The sequence below is a fragment of the Nematostella vectensis genome, chromosome 10, assembly GCF_932526225.1.
Source record: "Nematostella vectensis chromosome 10, jaNemVect1.1, whole genome shotgun sequence".
Lineage (NCBI taxonomy): Eukaryota > Metazoa > Cnidaria > Anthozoa > Actiniaria > Edwardsiidae > Nematostella > Nematostella vectensis.
Genome location: NC_064043.1, coordinates 6,730,112 through 6,745,404, shown reverse-complemented (window position 1 = coordinate 6,745,404; position 15,293 = coordinate 6,730,112). Strand labels below are relative to the sequence as shown.

General features: G+C 38.9%; 2 protein-coding genes across 3 annotated transcripts in view; one reads left to right on the top strand and one right to left on the bottom strand.

The window, feature by feature from the left end:
- Positions 1 to 15,293, bottom strand: part of LOC116604674 (apoptotic protease-activating factor 1) — a 49,079-nt gene that overhangs the window by 4,134 nt on the left and 29,652 nt on the right. The window lies entirely within an intron of this gene.
- Positions 4,266 to 9,940, top strand: LOC5522064 (pituitary homeobox 2). The gene is made up of 3 exons (XM_001641660.3): positions 4,266 to 6,630; positions 6,915 to 7,090; positions 8,490 to 9,940. The coding sequence occupies exons 1-3, from the start codon at positions 6,531 to 6,533 to the stop codon at positions 9,000 to 9,002; spliced, it is 789 nt and encodes a 262-aa protein (XP_001641710.2). The 5' UTR covers positions 4,266 to 6,530; the 3' UTR covers positions 9,003 to 9,940.

Here is a 15,293-nt window from a genome sequence, read left to right as displayed (position 1 = left end):
AGTTCATGACGCTGATTAGCTATAAACGCGGCAGTGTCTTTTGCATTTGCGTTGATGTGTTAACTTCCGTTCTGAGAAATGTTTTGTTGGGTGCGAAATGAGTGCGCGTCAGGTTTTGGGGGAAGTATATTTCCGGCGTAAAGCGACATGTCCATGTCCACGTCCGTTAGATGACGTGATGTATAGCTATGCACCCATCCGCCGGCGAGAGCGGGGGTGATTTTTGGTCAAAGCCATAAACTGCACAAAAAATTGAGTGGAACAAGCATAAACGGTACTAGTTGGACCTATGATTTTTGTCCATTTTATACAAATTCTGTTATATGCGAGGGGAATAGGAAGGAGGAATGGGTGGGGTCCATTACTTCATTATTCGTATACCACCTATTTTCAAATGGGTAAAGAAAGAGTGATAGCCAGTGATTCCTATGACGCATTATATGCAGAAAAATGCGCTAGATACATCGATGCGTTAGTCGTTGTATTGAAATACTCGTAAACATTAAACATATTTTGTGCGTTTCTTCCATGGTCTCGCGCATCTTGTTATGCCCACCAATGTTTGTAAATAAAACAGTAAGTAATTCCTCGAAAGGGCAGTTCTCTTGTGTAAAGCTTCGTGGGTGTTAACTTAATTGAGTTCAAGAAATCAGGGTGAAGATTGTCAAAACGTTTCCTAAGCGTCCCGTGACTATTACTAATCCACAACGACAACAAGTGTGAAGATGGGGCGAAATCCTTGTATCTCTTGATATATGTATCTGACTACATTTAGAGTTTCTTAAAGGGATAACATGCTATTTGCTAAATGTACGAGGTGTGTGTAATGAGGAAGTTAGAAGAGAGTTCGCGAAGCGTACTTAGTGTCTGACAAGCCACGGTGACTCACTCACTTCAGTAATCTATCTAACCGATGAAAGGTTTATTAGCGTGACAAGCACGAGACTGAAGCGAGCTTTTTACAATGTTTGTCTAACTCTCCAACACTCTACGGACGCATTACGAACCAACTCTAAACATATTGTTTTTACAGTTTAAGTGCAGCAAAAGTAAACTAGTATCTTAGCGGGGGGGCGATGAATCGCTCGTGAAACGCAAGCTGCTAGAAAGCCGTGTAAGACGGTCTCGAGAAGTTGTTTTTCTGGACTTTGTGCTTTCGAGTAATCTACCCTCGACAGAGTTGAGTATTTTTATAGCATGTATCGGCTTAGGGTCATGGGAAACTTTGTATTGTCACTTGCAGTAATCCTTTAAAGTCACAACTGCAATTTGGTGGAAATTTGAGCCGTTCTTCGGACGGGAAAAACACAGTCGCGCGCCGCAGAAGGAAATTCGCCCAAAAAGCGCGCGAAAACAAAACGCCGAGATGCGTTTCGTGCTTCTAGCTTGAAACCACGCAAACAATCGAACCAATATAACTCTAAGCTTTGGTGCTGTTTGTTTACTCACAAGAGGCATGCTATTTCTTCCAATTTAGCTTTCGAATTTTACGAGATATTCAACGAGGCAGTCTGTACTGTGTGAACCGAAATACACCGTGACTTGAAAAAGCAAAAGGCGTGTAGCCTAAAACCGGATTTTTTTAAAGTAAGGATAAACTAATTAGATTCAACTGATATTTCCCAAGTCAATGTCAAATAACTAAATGCAGGCTTATGTTAAGAAGGCTTTACAAATTAGACAAGAACACCCAATATTTTGCGGCCATAACAACCAATTCTCAATGCAATTCTCCGAGCAACTTCAAGACCTACTTCAGTTTTACTATCCAAAATAATTCAGTTCAAAAGTTCAGCAAACAAATCCAACATTGACGTGAATGAAACAGCTAATGTATGCGAAATGTATTGAATACTAAACCAACAAACCGGCTGGTCTGTCAGTTCGGGTTTCTTTATTATTCTCTAGTGCACGCCGGCTCTGACCGAAACTCTTTGTCGGACCGAAGCCGCCATGATTTTTTCTCTGTAAATTTGTAGGGGGTTCATTTAGGGCTGAGACAATAGCCATGTTGACCCTTCCGGTAATCTTTTAAAAAGAAGTAATAAGTTTTTAATATGAGATCAGTGTCCTTTTGTTAGACGTCAAGACGTGGCTACAAAAATTGACAGCCTCAACCTCAGACACCTTAGACTCATGGCGAGCTTTAAGCTGCATTCCAAGCTCAAAAAAATCGAAAGGCTCTGAAAATTTCCCCCCTTTGTCGAGAAAGGCAGTTTGCTCTGAAAACTACCCACGAGAGTGCATTCTAACCCCACTTTAATTCATGATTTTTTAAAAAGTACGACGAGTTTAGGGGTGAGATAAGGTTGGCGTATCGGATATGCCTACGTATATGTTATAACAAAACTTAGCTAATGAGGGTGTTTGAGCGACTGTTTAAACACTAGTACGCGACCGTCGTGGTACAAAGCGACTAATAAGCAGTGAAGCCCTTCTTTTGTTCAAGGTTCTTCTATTGTAATAACTATTTAGTTGCCACTATTTTTCAATCACAGTCTTTCAAAACCGTTGTCTAAAGAGAATCGGCTCAATTCAGCTTTAGTTTACTTTTGAATGGAATAATTGGGAACAGATACGTAACCCTATATTGGCGGCTTGAATAAAACGGTGCAGAAAACAGATTATTTGTTCAGATTCGGCCTGCTTTGCCGGCAGGCACCCTTTGAAAGAGAGTACGTTTGTTTTTCGTTTTTTCGAAGTCATTACTAGTGGTAAAAGCCTTCGGAACTGCTAAAAACTGCAAGTCAAAAGGTGATATGCTAAAACCGCAATGCAACCAATGACAACTCAAAGTGTTATATTTACATGGAAAATATCAGACACTTTTTCAGGCCTGTTGATTTGTAATAAAATTAGTCACAACGGTATAAAACAAATATTATTGGGAGAAATGGTAGCATGCAAGCTACTTTAACTAGTGTCTAGTAATAAATATTAAACAGAATTAATTAGAAAATCTTCCAAGTAGTTGTCGTGAGGTGTAGAAGAAGCACAGAAAATGTAGATAGAACTCTAACTAAGTAACGACTTACAATTGCTTGAGATTGACGAGAGGGCAAGAGTACGCTCGGTATTGTATGGCAACCATTGATAGGAGTGAATAAAACGTGAATCAAAGTAATCTTGATTTATTAGAGGTTTAGGTTAGCTGATAGGCCCGCCAGTAAGGCTTCATTGTTCTGGATTAACGAGAAGATTCACTACAGAATACTAAGCCAAAGAGATATAAATGTTTAGAAATGTGTCTCCTTTGGCATTAAAAACTGAGCTCTCGTAAAACATATAAGATCCATGGTTATTTGCTTCGGATGTGAATGGTACGAAGCTCTTGTATGAACGAGCCTTGGCTATCGTCTTTAAAACGCGGTGTTTAAAGAGCAAACGTGAAAGTCTGTCCCTGAATCGTTACCGGAGCTTCACTGTCATTAAAGCTATGAGCCGTATGAGAGTCCAAGCCTACGAGTTAAATAAAAAACGCAGACGAATAACTCTGGCAGAAGGATGATATTCCAATGTAAGAAGGTGGTAAAGGTGACAAGAAAAGAGTTCACCAGCTTATAGTTGCGGATAAAATAACTAGTAAACAAAGACTGGGAAACGCCTACAGGACAATACTCTACTACGGATATTTTCCTCCTTGGAAAAGTAAAAGCTGTTTCTTCAACAAGATAAGTCAGCTCTCGTTCCTGTTCCCTAGGGTTGGTAGAATATGGCTATTATACTAGATTTTTGCTTCTTTTGTTATCAAATTACATCCTTTTAAAGTCAGGGAGGCTTCTGTGGTGTTTTTTTCTAAACTAGCCAAATCAGTGCACAAAGTTTGAATGATTTCGTAAATGCAAATGGGTCACCGCTTGGCTATTGACTACAAATCTGAGTCTTGATATCTTAATGTAGTTGTTTTCGGATTAATATCAACTTGAAATTGCGAAGCTGAACGTGGAAGAGCTAAACTAGTTCTTGGAGTCTCTTATAGATCCCACGATCTTCCCAGCATAGCTATTAATCCAATCGTCATAAACATGCCAGTAACTAAGATTTACACTTCACTTTTGTTTTCACACTGAAAAATAATTTACTACCCAAGAAATTGCCGCTCCAATAAAACAAACCTCCCTCTTTAAACAGCCTACCATAACAACATGTCAAGCACAAGTTAAAATGCCCAGAAAAATATTTTGTATATGTTCCTTTTAAAGTTTGAATTTGTGTATTTATTGCTTTCAAAGAGATGGTTAAATTTCATTAACTTTTTTCTTGCTGATGACAACATATGGCAATTTTTGTTTCCCCTAACGGTCGTGTTTTTCGGTCGTATTATAGTTTTATTTGTATGACATGCCCCCACCTTTCTATGAATGCCTTTTCACTAGCCTTATTAGTTGACCTTTCAAGTTATTTTCATCAAGCCTCTAGCAAAGTTTGAAAACTTTGTTTGACAATTTAGGTCTTTGCAGTTACCGCCTTTCTCCGCCCTATTTATAGTGAAATACCTGAACACAAACCCAAATGACTCAAAGCATGGCTTAAAAGCTTCTCGTCAACACTCTTATCAAACACTTACAAGTACAACGAAATGATAAATCTACAAAAACTACAAATGAATTAGAAAAAAAAATTATGTGCGACTCAGCTGGTTAATTTTAGAACAGCAAACAAAGTTCGTGTCAACAGTTTTTAAAATTTTTGTTGCACCACATAAATCATGTCAAGTTGCTGTTGAAGGTACCCGCGCGATGTTTTTTTAAAAATGCAATTTCGAACCCTTGTCTTTCGGGAGAATACGGGGGGGTTTTCTCAACGTACTGTCGTCATCTAGTGGTTCGTGACTCAGGCAAGGGGAGTGCTTAGCAAATTCTTCAAGCATCACGAAACAACGGGACAGTGAACACTTTACCGAATGACGGGCACTTGTCACCCACGTCTGTGTATTGAAATGTGATCGGAGCTAATTAAAAAAAATCTTTGTTGGTTTTTCTCTTGATTTGGCGTTTATTTGCAAGTGAGTGAAGAAGCCGGCACTTGGCAAAGAGGATGGCTCTCACTTTGGAAGAAGCAAACTTTCGGATGTGCTAAAGTGTGGAGCTTTTGTGGAGGCCCTCCAGCCCTCCCCCAACAAGCTATTATTTCTGTATACTGCAGTACAGCCAGTAGGGATGCATATTAAGCCCGGTGTAAACAATCATTTTAGAGCGGTATGAGCCACACTTCTGCAAATACTGAATATTCAAATCTCGCTTAAGTTTGGTTAATGCGGCGGCGGTATTCGCCAAAGGCTCTCCCACGAATCTAATGATCAAAAAATATTTTCCAAAAAATACTCTCTTGCCCGGATGCCATGGTAGGCTACGAAGAATGTTGTGAGATTACAGCGAACGTTGGAGGCTAATTTGTCGTTTTCTCTAAGTGTATTCAGCTTTCATTGCTCAGCTAATAAAACTACAATGAAGTTTAATAAACTAAATCGAACTTACGACGCCGTCTCAAGGTTTAATAACCCGGTCTTTTGTGGCCCGTACATGCGATCTCAAAAGGTGATGTTTACTTTGTGGTTGCATTTTGGCGATGCATTGATACACGATCATTGAAACTAGTTGAAGGCCTAGAGTTTTGCACACAGGCCGATGCTCATTAGCTCTCTTCAAAACAAAGGCCACTACAACTCTAGAACGTATTCACTGGGGAGAAATTGTCAGGGCTGACATTCTATTGTGTTTATACATCGCACTGTGGTCCGCTGTTTGCTAGTTTTCAAGAGCCTTGCATGACACTAAGGATCAATTCAATACTGACTATAAATACTGAGTTCTACAAATCAGAATACGCGTTGTCCAATTACATCGGGGTAGCCCTCTATCAAAGCGTATTAGCTGGACAATAAAGTACTTGAATGAAATTCAATCAACAATCCAGTGTCAAGTTTTCTCGCCTTTACAAAATCGCAAAATCCCCGACCGGCAGTTTTTGAAATGTTGAATCTTTAAACGAAAAAAAGTTTTTTTTGCAAGTAAAAAGAAAAACTCATATTAGAACCTTATTTTCTGTCTTTACTTTCCGCTCTTGTTAACGCTGGTTACGTTTCCTGTTGAAGATAGAAAGTACTCCTGTGGATCAGTTACTTTCGCACTTTCCGGGTTGCTTCCTATAAGGGAAAAAATGGCCACGTAAAACTGTGGGGGAATAATTAGTTCATGATACGGAGGACAAAAGAATCGGCGTCACAACCAACCATTGACATTTCCAGAGTATTTCTCTGTTGGACAATTGAAAGCGTTAAAATGTAATTAATATAGATATGAGTTTATTTATAATAGAGGCGCGCGCTGATTGGCCGATCGTCATATGAATTGCAAGGGTTAGTTTGTAAAGCCGGTCGGTGACGCAGACAGTCATTAGTGTTAGCTCACACTGTCGAGATCGGACGTCCCGTTACATTCACTGCTGACTGTTGATCAAGGCTTAGCTCTCGAGAAACACATTGTACACCTGATTTACAAAACGCAAAGAGGGAAGAAATCGCGGCCAACATGGATTCACCCACCCATTCACCAGATCCCAGCGATTTGAATAACAACACTGAAATTAAGAGGGAGCCTTCCCCGGACCGCTCTATCGACTCTCCCGAAGGTAAGTTTCTATTGTAGCGATTCCACGGTACAAGGAAGGAATCAAGCTAGGTTCTAATTAGTTCAGGATTTCTCGGGATTAAGTGCTAATCTAGACTGAAGCAACAATATGTTTTCTAACTCTTCACAATTGGAGTGTTAAATCGTTACAATCCAGGCGAATGCAACCTGAAGATGCGCAAAGTGCAAGGATACATCGAGAGTTCAGTACGCTGTGATTGCATGTCCGACCGATTGCTCGTTGCTAGCTAATCTCACTTTGTGTTTTTCGCTGCCACCATGCAGAGAGCAACAACGAGAGCGAGGAGCTCAAGAAGCGAAAGCAGAGGCGCCAAAGGACGCACTTCACCTCCTTCCAACTGCAACAGCTCGAAGGCACATTTGGTAGAAACCGCTACCCTGACATGCAGATGCGCGAAGAGATCGCCCTCTACACGAACCTGACCGAGGCACGCGTTAGGGTAAGACCACTTCACTTCACAACAGCATTGTCGTCGTTTTGTTTTGAATAATTGAGCGGCCATCAGCATGTTGAATGCGATGTACAACCAGTCCAGGAAAATTGGCTGGTGTTCTAGTTCGTCCTTGCGCCCTCGTTGACACTCATTGCGATCTCCCCGTATTAGAAACTCTATATTAATATCATTTCTCTCGCTCGATGCTAGTATAATTACCCTGTTGCATTGGCCTTGATTTTCAGGCAAACAACGAGCCACATCAGTAACTTCTAAATTATTCAAATCTCTTCTCGGCTGATAAAAGTGGCGTAATGGAGTCCGCCTACTGACTTTAGCAAGTTTCTCTGGCTTCCTTTGCGCACTTCACGCCGGCGAACGCGCCGCTCTACTTTGCATGCTGGCTAGAAATCAGTGCATAGATTTGTTCTCCCGACGATGTTTGCTCATTTTAATGTCTTTTTCAAGATAAATTTCCGTGTAATTATATTGTTTACCCTCGACTACGCCGACCGAGCACACCTGGCGGTGAAACAAGCATCAAGACCCGAAATAAAACATCCTTCGCTTGTTTACTATTGCACACAGTAGGAGTTTAATTCCAGGAAATAGAACCAGTTAACCCGTAGTAAAGCATCCCAAATTAGTTTTGTCTAGAGCAGTTTGGTGTGAATTTTCATGGACGCATTAGTAAGGTTTTAGTTAACACCTCAGCAAATACTCAAAACCTCTCGGCTCTGTATTCCTGCGATTAACACAGACAGGTGAAGATACAAACTATAACTGATTTAATCAACTGAGAAGTACCAGATGATTTGGACGGCAAAAGTACTAAAAACGTTCGCAAGGGACATGGAAGAGCACTCGGATAGAACTACAATTCATCGCGCTGGTAAAGTCGCTCGACAGGACTCCTTTCGAAACGGGATGTTGTCGCTTGGTTATCAAAGGATGGCCATTTCAGATAGCTAACTAGGTTTTTTCTCCTACCTTCGCAAAGGATATATGTAATTACACGAAACATGTGCTAAAGTGTTTTTGACACGTTTGGTAAAGCGAAAAGTAAAATAATTCACTTAGCCGAGTCGAAGCGCGGGTAGTCTTTTGTATGCGGACTGCGGAGTGGTTAGCTGAACAGATACACAAAGACGACACGGGAAATTGCATTTCCTTCGCTTCTCGAACGTTTTACATTTCTTTGTATACCTAACAAACTGACATCGAACTAAGTGAATAAAATATAGATTTCCAATTGAAATTTTATTGACGCTACCCCAGCTAGGCAATATTCGGAAGGACTTGAAAATGATTGAACTTGAACGTTTTTGATTCCCGATAACTATTGAAATTATCGACAAATCAACTTAACGCAAACATAGTGTTTAATGTTTGTTCTGTTCTTCAGGTGTGGTTCAAGAATCGCCGAGCCAAATGGAGAAAGAAGGAGAAGAATAACCCATCGATACTCGGCCAAGACAAGACAGGACCGATGATTCCAAGCCTGAACGGCTTCTTCGAGGGTTCATGCAACACTGGAGTGCGCTATGACACAAGTGACAACCCCGGGGCGATGTACACAAGCTATAGCCCCAACTACTGGAAACAGAGTTCACCTAGCCTCACTGCCTACAACTCGCTCTCCCAGTCGGGAAATACGCTCGGCTACAACTCGTTTTCTCCACCTCACGTTGCACCACCGATCTCGACTCCATTAAGTTTCACAACGCCAATTTCCAGCGACAGCCCGCCTTACCCGCCGTCAACTGTAGCAGTTGGTTATCCCCCGAGTTACCCTAGCTACCCCGAACAGAACATTTACATCAAAACGAAACCTTCAAGTATGAATCACCACCCGAACTACCCTCAACCCTCGCACTACAGTTCATATCCCTACGGAGTTGCAGAGATCCCGATATAGAAGCAGAGGGACCATATTTTTGCGCTGTCTTTATCACAAGGATATCGCGAGGGACGAAGCTACGAACTTTGGCCGATGCACATCGTGCCAAGGAAAACGTTCTTCTGTAAGACAGACGTGCGCCTATTTCCTCGACTAAGAGGGTTTAAAACTCTCGAACTAGGGTTTAGCGCCCTGAAAAGTGCAAATGTGGCAATATTTTTATGGCAAAAGAATGTTAAGTGTTCGGGTGTGTTTTATTGGACCAAAGAAGTGAAACTCGGTCCTAAAATGGTTATGTAGTTCGATGTTTTATTTAACAGTGTTAGATCTTCTACATTAGATAGAAAGAAATCTTGTTTAATTCATTGTACATATAGCAATATTAGCATAGAAAGTTCTTTCAAGTTTCGAGAGAGTATCGCTTAGCGAACACTGAAATTTCCGTAGTTTTTCCATGGAGTGAACCGCGAAGTTTTTGTTGCAAAAAAAAAAAAACATGAAAAAACAAATAACGCCGATCAACTCTGAACTTTTTTCTGTATTTACTGGAAGTTAATTCAAGTAAATCTTCAATGATATTCAACTAAGAACACGTTGATACCCAAGTAAGTGTGTGTTAATAATGGTTTTGTTCTAAAGTCGTGTATTTCGCGCGCCCCTAATCCCAAATAGAATTGAGAATGTTATTAACCCGGGATGTACATAAACCCGGAAAGAGAATATTCCCAGATCAACAGTTTAGTTTTGTTTAACGCGCGTTAGAATCTTGAGCTTTACTTTTGCACTTTAATAAGTCATTGTTGCCCGCCCATACAGACGGCCCAAACAGAAGATTTCAACAAATTTCACAAATTCAGATGCTGATCGCGAAATACTCCTAAAATTCAAGTCACCAGTTAAACCAAGTAAATATGTATTAAATTATATTCTAATAAAAGAATGAATTTGAGTATCAACGCTCGTTTATGCCTGGCTGGGCAACTGTGGATCTATTGTCTTATAAAAATGTCGATTAAGCCAGCGTGTCTCACTTGTTTGTAAAACTGACAGTGCTTATTTTGAATGGAAAACCCTGTAGGCTTAACCCCGGGTTTGGAAGGACTCTTGGCCGTTATCTGAGCGGAAAACACTTTGTTTTACGAGTTGAAATTTATCTTCCGTGCACATAGCTCGACAACACTACCCTGTCTTTTCTTCTCTTTACTGTTGTTCATTGTGATGTAATCTGAATGTAATAGCTTCAGCAAAACATACCGTACGGTTACCCCCTCAAAATTCCCAACAAACGATGGGATTTGTTAATATGAGGATTTTTTCAACAGATTCTAATACAATGAATTTTACTTTTGATGTTCTTTCCAGGCCTGACACCCTCTTATTTGCATGTAAATCAGACAACTTTGTGCTATTCGTACCACTTCACTAAACACAAACAAAACGGACCAGAGTCTCTTCAATGCCTCCTTGCATAATACCCGTCGCCGATTTTCAATCATTCCAGAAAATAAAAGACTCCATTCTATATTATTCAATTGTACTACCCGGCATGTACCGCCATACAACCATTCATCACAAATTAGCTTTACAAAGTTCTAACAGGGAATGAAAACTAATTTAGAACTAGTTCTTATCGGAAATTTTCCGCTTTATTAATAGCAACCATCATAAGATTGCAAAATAAACTAAAGGTCGCCTCAAAATCGACCTGCTATTTAGAACGAAAAGGGAATCCAACCATCTCTTTATCTTGCAAACACCAAGTGTACACCAGACAGAACGAGTTTTGCTGTAATTAGGTTTTTGTCAAGATTGCCATCACAATTAAATTACGAATTCGTGAAATTTAACTGACCAGGGCACAAATTGGAAAAAATATATGTACATAAAAAAGCAAAACCGCTTCCTACAATAGCACACGACTTGCATCCGGCCGCGAAAAAAAAGAGAGACAAGTCAAGTGAAATTTTCTTAAATCGAACAAGCTTAAATTTCAAAGCATAAGAGCGTTAACCGTTTTCTTTACTTTAATATATGAATTTTTCTTTTAAAGAAGAATATTAATTTGTCTTTTAGAATGATCGAAAGGAGTAAAGTAGAGGGAGAAATGTGTAAAAGCTTTTTTAACACTTAGCTTTGAAAATATCAAACCAGCCATGGCCTGATGCGGAGTTCCCAGGGATATACGAGATACTACCTTTGTTTAGGCCACATTAATTTGTCTTTATAACAATATCTTAATTGGAAGGGGAATCAAAAAGCCGAAAATGTCGCGATCTCGTACCAGAGCAATGAATACAATACTCCAAAAACTGGAAATCGACTCTGCCAAATTTTCGTCTTTAATAAGACTTCTTCAGGGCAGAAGAAGTCTTATTAAAGACGAAAATTTGGCAGAGTCGATTTCCAGTTTTTGGAGTATTGTATTTTAATTGGAAGGAGGATACAATATACATGGGAAACAAGAATATATTGGCAGAAAAGCGCTTACTTGGCGAAAACGGCGCCATCGTTATCAGAGGAAAAATCAATAAAACCACTTGAATTTACTATCTGTGTGCTAGTGGTTCATTGACTTTAAAATGCCCAAACCTGGTGCGATTATTTCAAAATTAACCTAATATTTCGTGAGATAATTCCATATTTCTGAGGTTCGTTTTTTTGTCGTTTTTGTTTCTTTAAAATCTATAGAATTCAGATTATTTTTCGAAACTTTCGGTTTCCATGCATAACAGACAAGTATTCAAAGCAAAGCGATGACATCAAAAGAGATGCATTTTTTCAAGAAAAATATTTTGAGCAACGCTAGAAAAAAATTCTTATAACTTAAAGAAAATAATTGAGTTATGAATTACAATGGACACAGAAAGCGTTTCGATGGTGACTCTCTGTTTTGATATGAAATACCTTTGAAAAAAGATCATCGCTCTCTTTAACTACGAATGGAACACGTGAAGTCATTGTTCAAGTTTCACTTCTTAATTAGTGTTAGTGAAAGCATTAAATAATATTTTCCTGTTATTTTAACCGTGCTTTAAAGAATTTTAATACTGTGGAAATCTGACAAGTCCTTTCCTGTTCGGTATGAGCTGTTTAAGAACAAAAACACTAAGAGGGATCTGTTGTACACTATGACAAAAGTTCCGCAAGGGACCTGATGCATCTAGGCGTATTTGGGATAGTTTGTGAAGCAAAATTTCACTTCAAGTGAAAAAAAAATATCTTTTTGGCATTTAAAGAGTTTTCTACAGTTTTCTTTTAAAGAAAATGCTGACAAAAAAGAAATGGCGAAGTGCATGGAATACAAACAGAATAATCTCATTTTAATCCCAGGGTATTGGTTAGTGTGGGGATGAGAGGCTTAATTTTTAACTTTCCTAAACTCGGCAGTGTATTCGTGGATTTAGCTGGTCACCTAGAAAATCACTGTTTGTCAGTAGATTTTAGGAGTTAAGTTCTATAGGGTGAACAAATTTTATAAATTGGTTTTGTCAACTCGACGTAGGTTGTGTTGCGTGTAGAGTGAAAGGATGGAAAGTCCACGGGGGTAGATTTGTGCATTATATACTTGTCTTTCAGCCAAACGTTAACATCAAAGAAGGGATTCTTCCCAGCACATCAATGTAAAGCACTGGTGTCTTTGTTTTTTAGTTTATTGTCTTGTAAAAAGTGCAATGATCGGGGAATCCATTATCGTTTATATTTAGATGGATGTTGTGGTGTTTCGTTTTGTTTTCTATTAAGTTTACTCCAAGCCGTAACTTCCGTACCATTATTGTAACCGGCATTTTTTCTCCATTTATTCCTAAAACGCAACGGACTTGTACCTCAAAAGAAAACGGAACCTTCTTTCGTTTAAAACACAATGTTTACACTAAAAAAAAACATACGGTGGAGGTATTGATAAGTAAATTAGAATAAAATACCGCAGTTACTTTTGGTGAAAACGGCATCTAAATTCGATGTACTATGTGCAAAGAACAGATGACTGGGATAAAAATTAAGAAAATTAATGCGCAATAGCGAATGATAAACAAAAACAAGCACTCGAAGAGAACTCTTACTCTATTTATTTATGTCGGCAAATCACAAAGCGATGTTCAGGGCTTGTTGATGGTATATAGACAAAATACTCCAGTGTTAATTGCTGGGGTGTAAACAGTGATATTGGCTCACGAAATCGGATTAAAACTCTTGCCCTAAAAAAATCAATAAATGGGAGTCAGAGAAATCTGCTGAACTATGGGACGTAATTTCCAGTTTATGTCTTATTTAGAGGACAATACTTCAGAAGCAATCTTTATTATCAATCTAGATGGGAAATTGTACGGATCTTAAAAGGATTTGATTTTTAAGATGAAACTAATGGTTCAGATAACAAATAAGTTGATTTATCGGGAAAAAAAATCTTAACTGATGTTGGCGAGCGGAAAATTGAAGATTGTGATGCGTTCTAAAAGTTCCGTGAAAAGGACATCTTTACTTTCACCTCTTTACAATTGATGCAGTTTTAAGGTGGTTTAAACAGATATCGCGGTCTGAAACCACGCCTATAAATTAACGCCAGATTCGGGTATTCTTTATCCTAATTGAGCCCATTGTATTAATTTCCCTACCCTAGCAGTCATTATGGGCAAAACGCGAGATATCACTTAGGCGCTATTGAAGCCCACTCCACACTAAGCGCTGTCTCTTCGCATTAATAGATGAGGTTAAATCCTATTAAGGCACATATGCTTTGATTCAAGTGTGGAGAGAGCTTTTGAGAAGGATCAATTAAGATAACCCCTCTTTGTGGACTTTCTCACATATCCTTCAAACCTATTTGCACAATTCTAAGAAACTTTCATTATTGTAATTTTTGTGTCTAGGATACCTTGAACTCCGTGATGTCCATGTTAGTTTTGCGGCAATGCCCCGGGCAACATGGGCCGTAAATGGCGAATTTTAATCGTTATTTATTTCATTTGGGGCTAAATACCGCCGTGTTACGACTTATTTGCCTTCGCTCAGCGAAGAAACACAATTTAATTTCTTAAGCTTTCTAATGAAAAACTTTATTTGTATATGCATTTATAGAGGGATTTCAGGGCGTTTTTGGAAGCACAAAAATGGATTAGCAACGTTTATGGCTAAGTTTTTACGCTAATAGAAGTCTTTATTCTACGAAGAAACACATTTCTTCTGAGCTTCTCAGCCCTAACCTTGTTTAAAAATCAACCAAAATATATATCCATAATCTAGAAGTTCTAAAGCTATAGAACCCCCATAATCTTTCTCAGTGCGATACGTGACATTTCGCAAAGGCAGGTTTCCCTGTCTATCTGATACTCCTTTCTACCAAAATAAGCCCAAAAGTGCAGTAAACGTTCTCAGGTCTTATAGCCGTATTGTTGTCACGACCGAAAAGCCCTGACTTCCGAATAAATATCACCCACCATCTTAGAAGCGATAAATTAATAGTGCTTTCATCAAGTAAAGATAAACTTTTGAAATCTAGATAGAAATCACCGTCAGATGTGCTTATTGTTGGCCCATATGTAGATGGAAATGTACTTAATATGCACTACTTGTCCTAAAGTGTTTTCCAATTTTATTTATTAAAAAACATTTTTTGCCGAAAATTGGAAAGTTCAAGTTTAAGAAGAAAAGTGAAAATAGGGTTTGTGTGCGCTGTAATTCTGTTCGAAAGTGCGCAGATTAAAAAATAAATGAAAATACCTAAATGTCGTAGAGAAGGTCTTGTAAAGACATTTTATTGTAGTCTAGTTTTAATGCATTTCAAAAAAGTCTCGTTTTGGACACATGGCTTTTTTTACGAAATCGTCCTCAATAGGTTTATATTGCTTCCAAACCTGGCGCAAAGAGACAAAGTGTTCGTTTTTACTAACATGGTACGCCCGCTTCCCTATGCACCTGCTGTTATGTCAAATAAAGGCCGCTAACACCTAATCCTCCAAACAATCACGATTTTGGGCCAAGAACATAACATACTACAAACAACGCCCTAAGCTTACATTTCCGTAGTATCATTTGACTTTTAGTGAAACCATTATGTGATTTGGGATGGTGTACTTAGGGGGTCTAAGGGTAATACCCTAAACCAGCTCAAGGGATTAGAGCGTCCAGTTATCTCTAGTGTATCCCCAGGTTAAATGAGTCTTTAAATATTAAGTGGAATTGAGTGTAACAGTAACACTTTAGTTTGTGAAGTAAACCAAGGAAAGTAATGTATGCTACTTATGAATCAAGAACATGGTACAAATTTCCAAAATGTGCGTCTTTCCTGGTTTCGTGAGGTGGCTTGTCAAG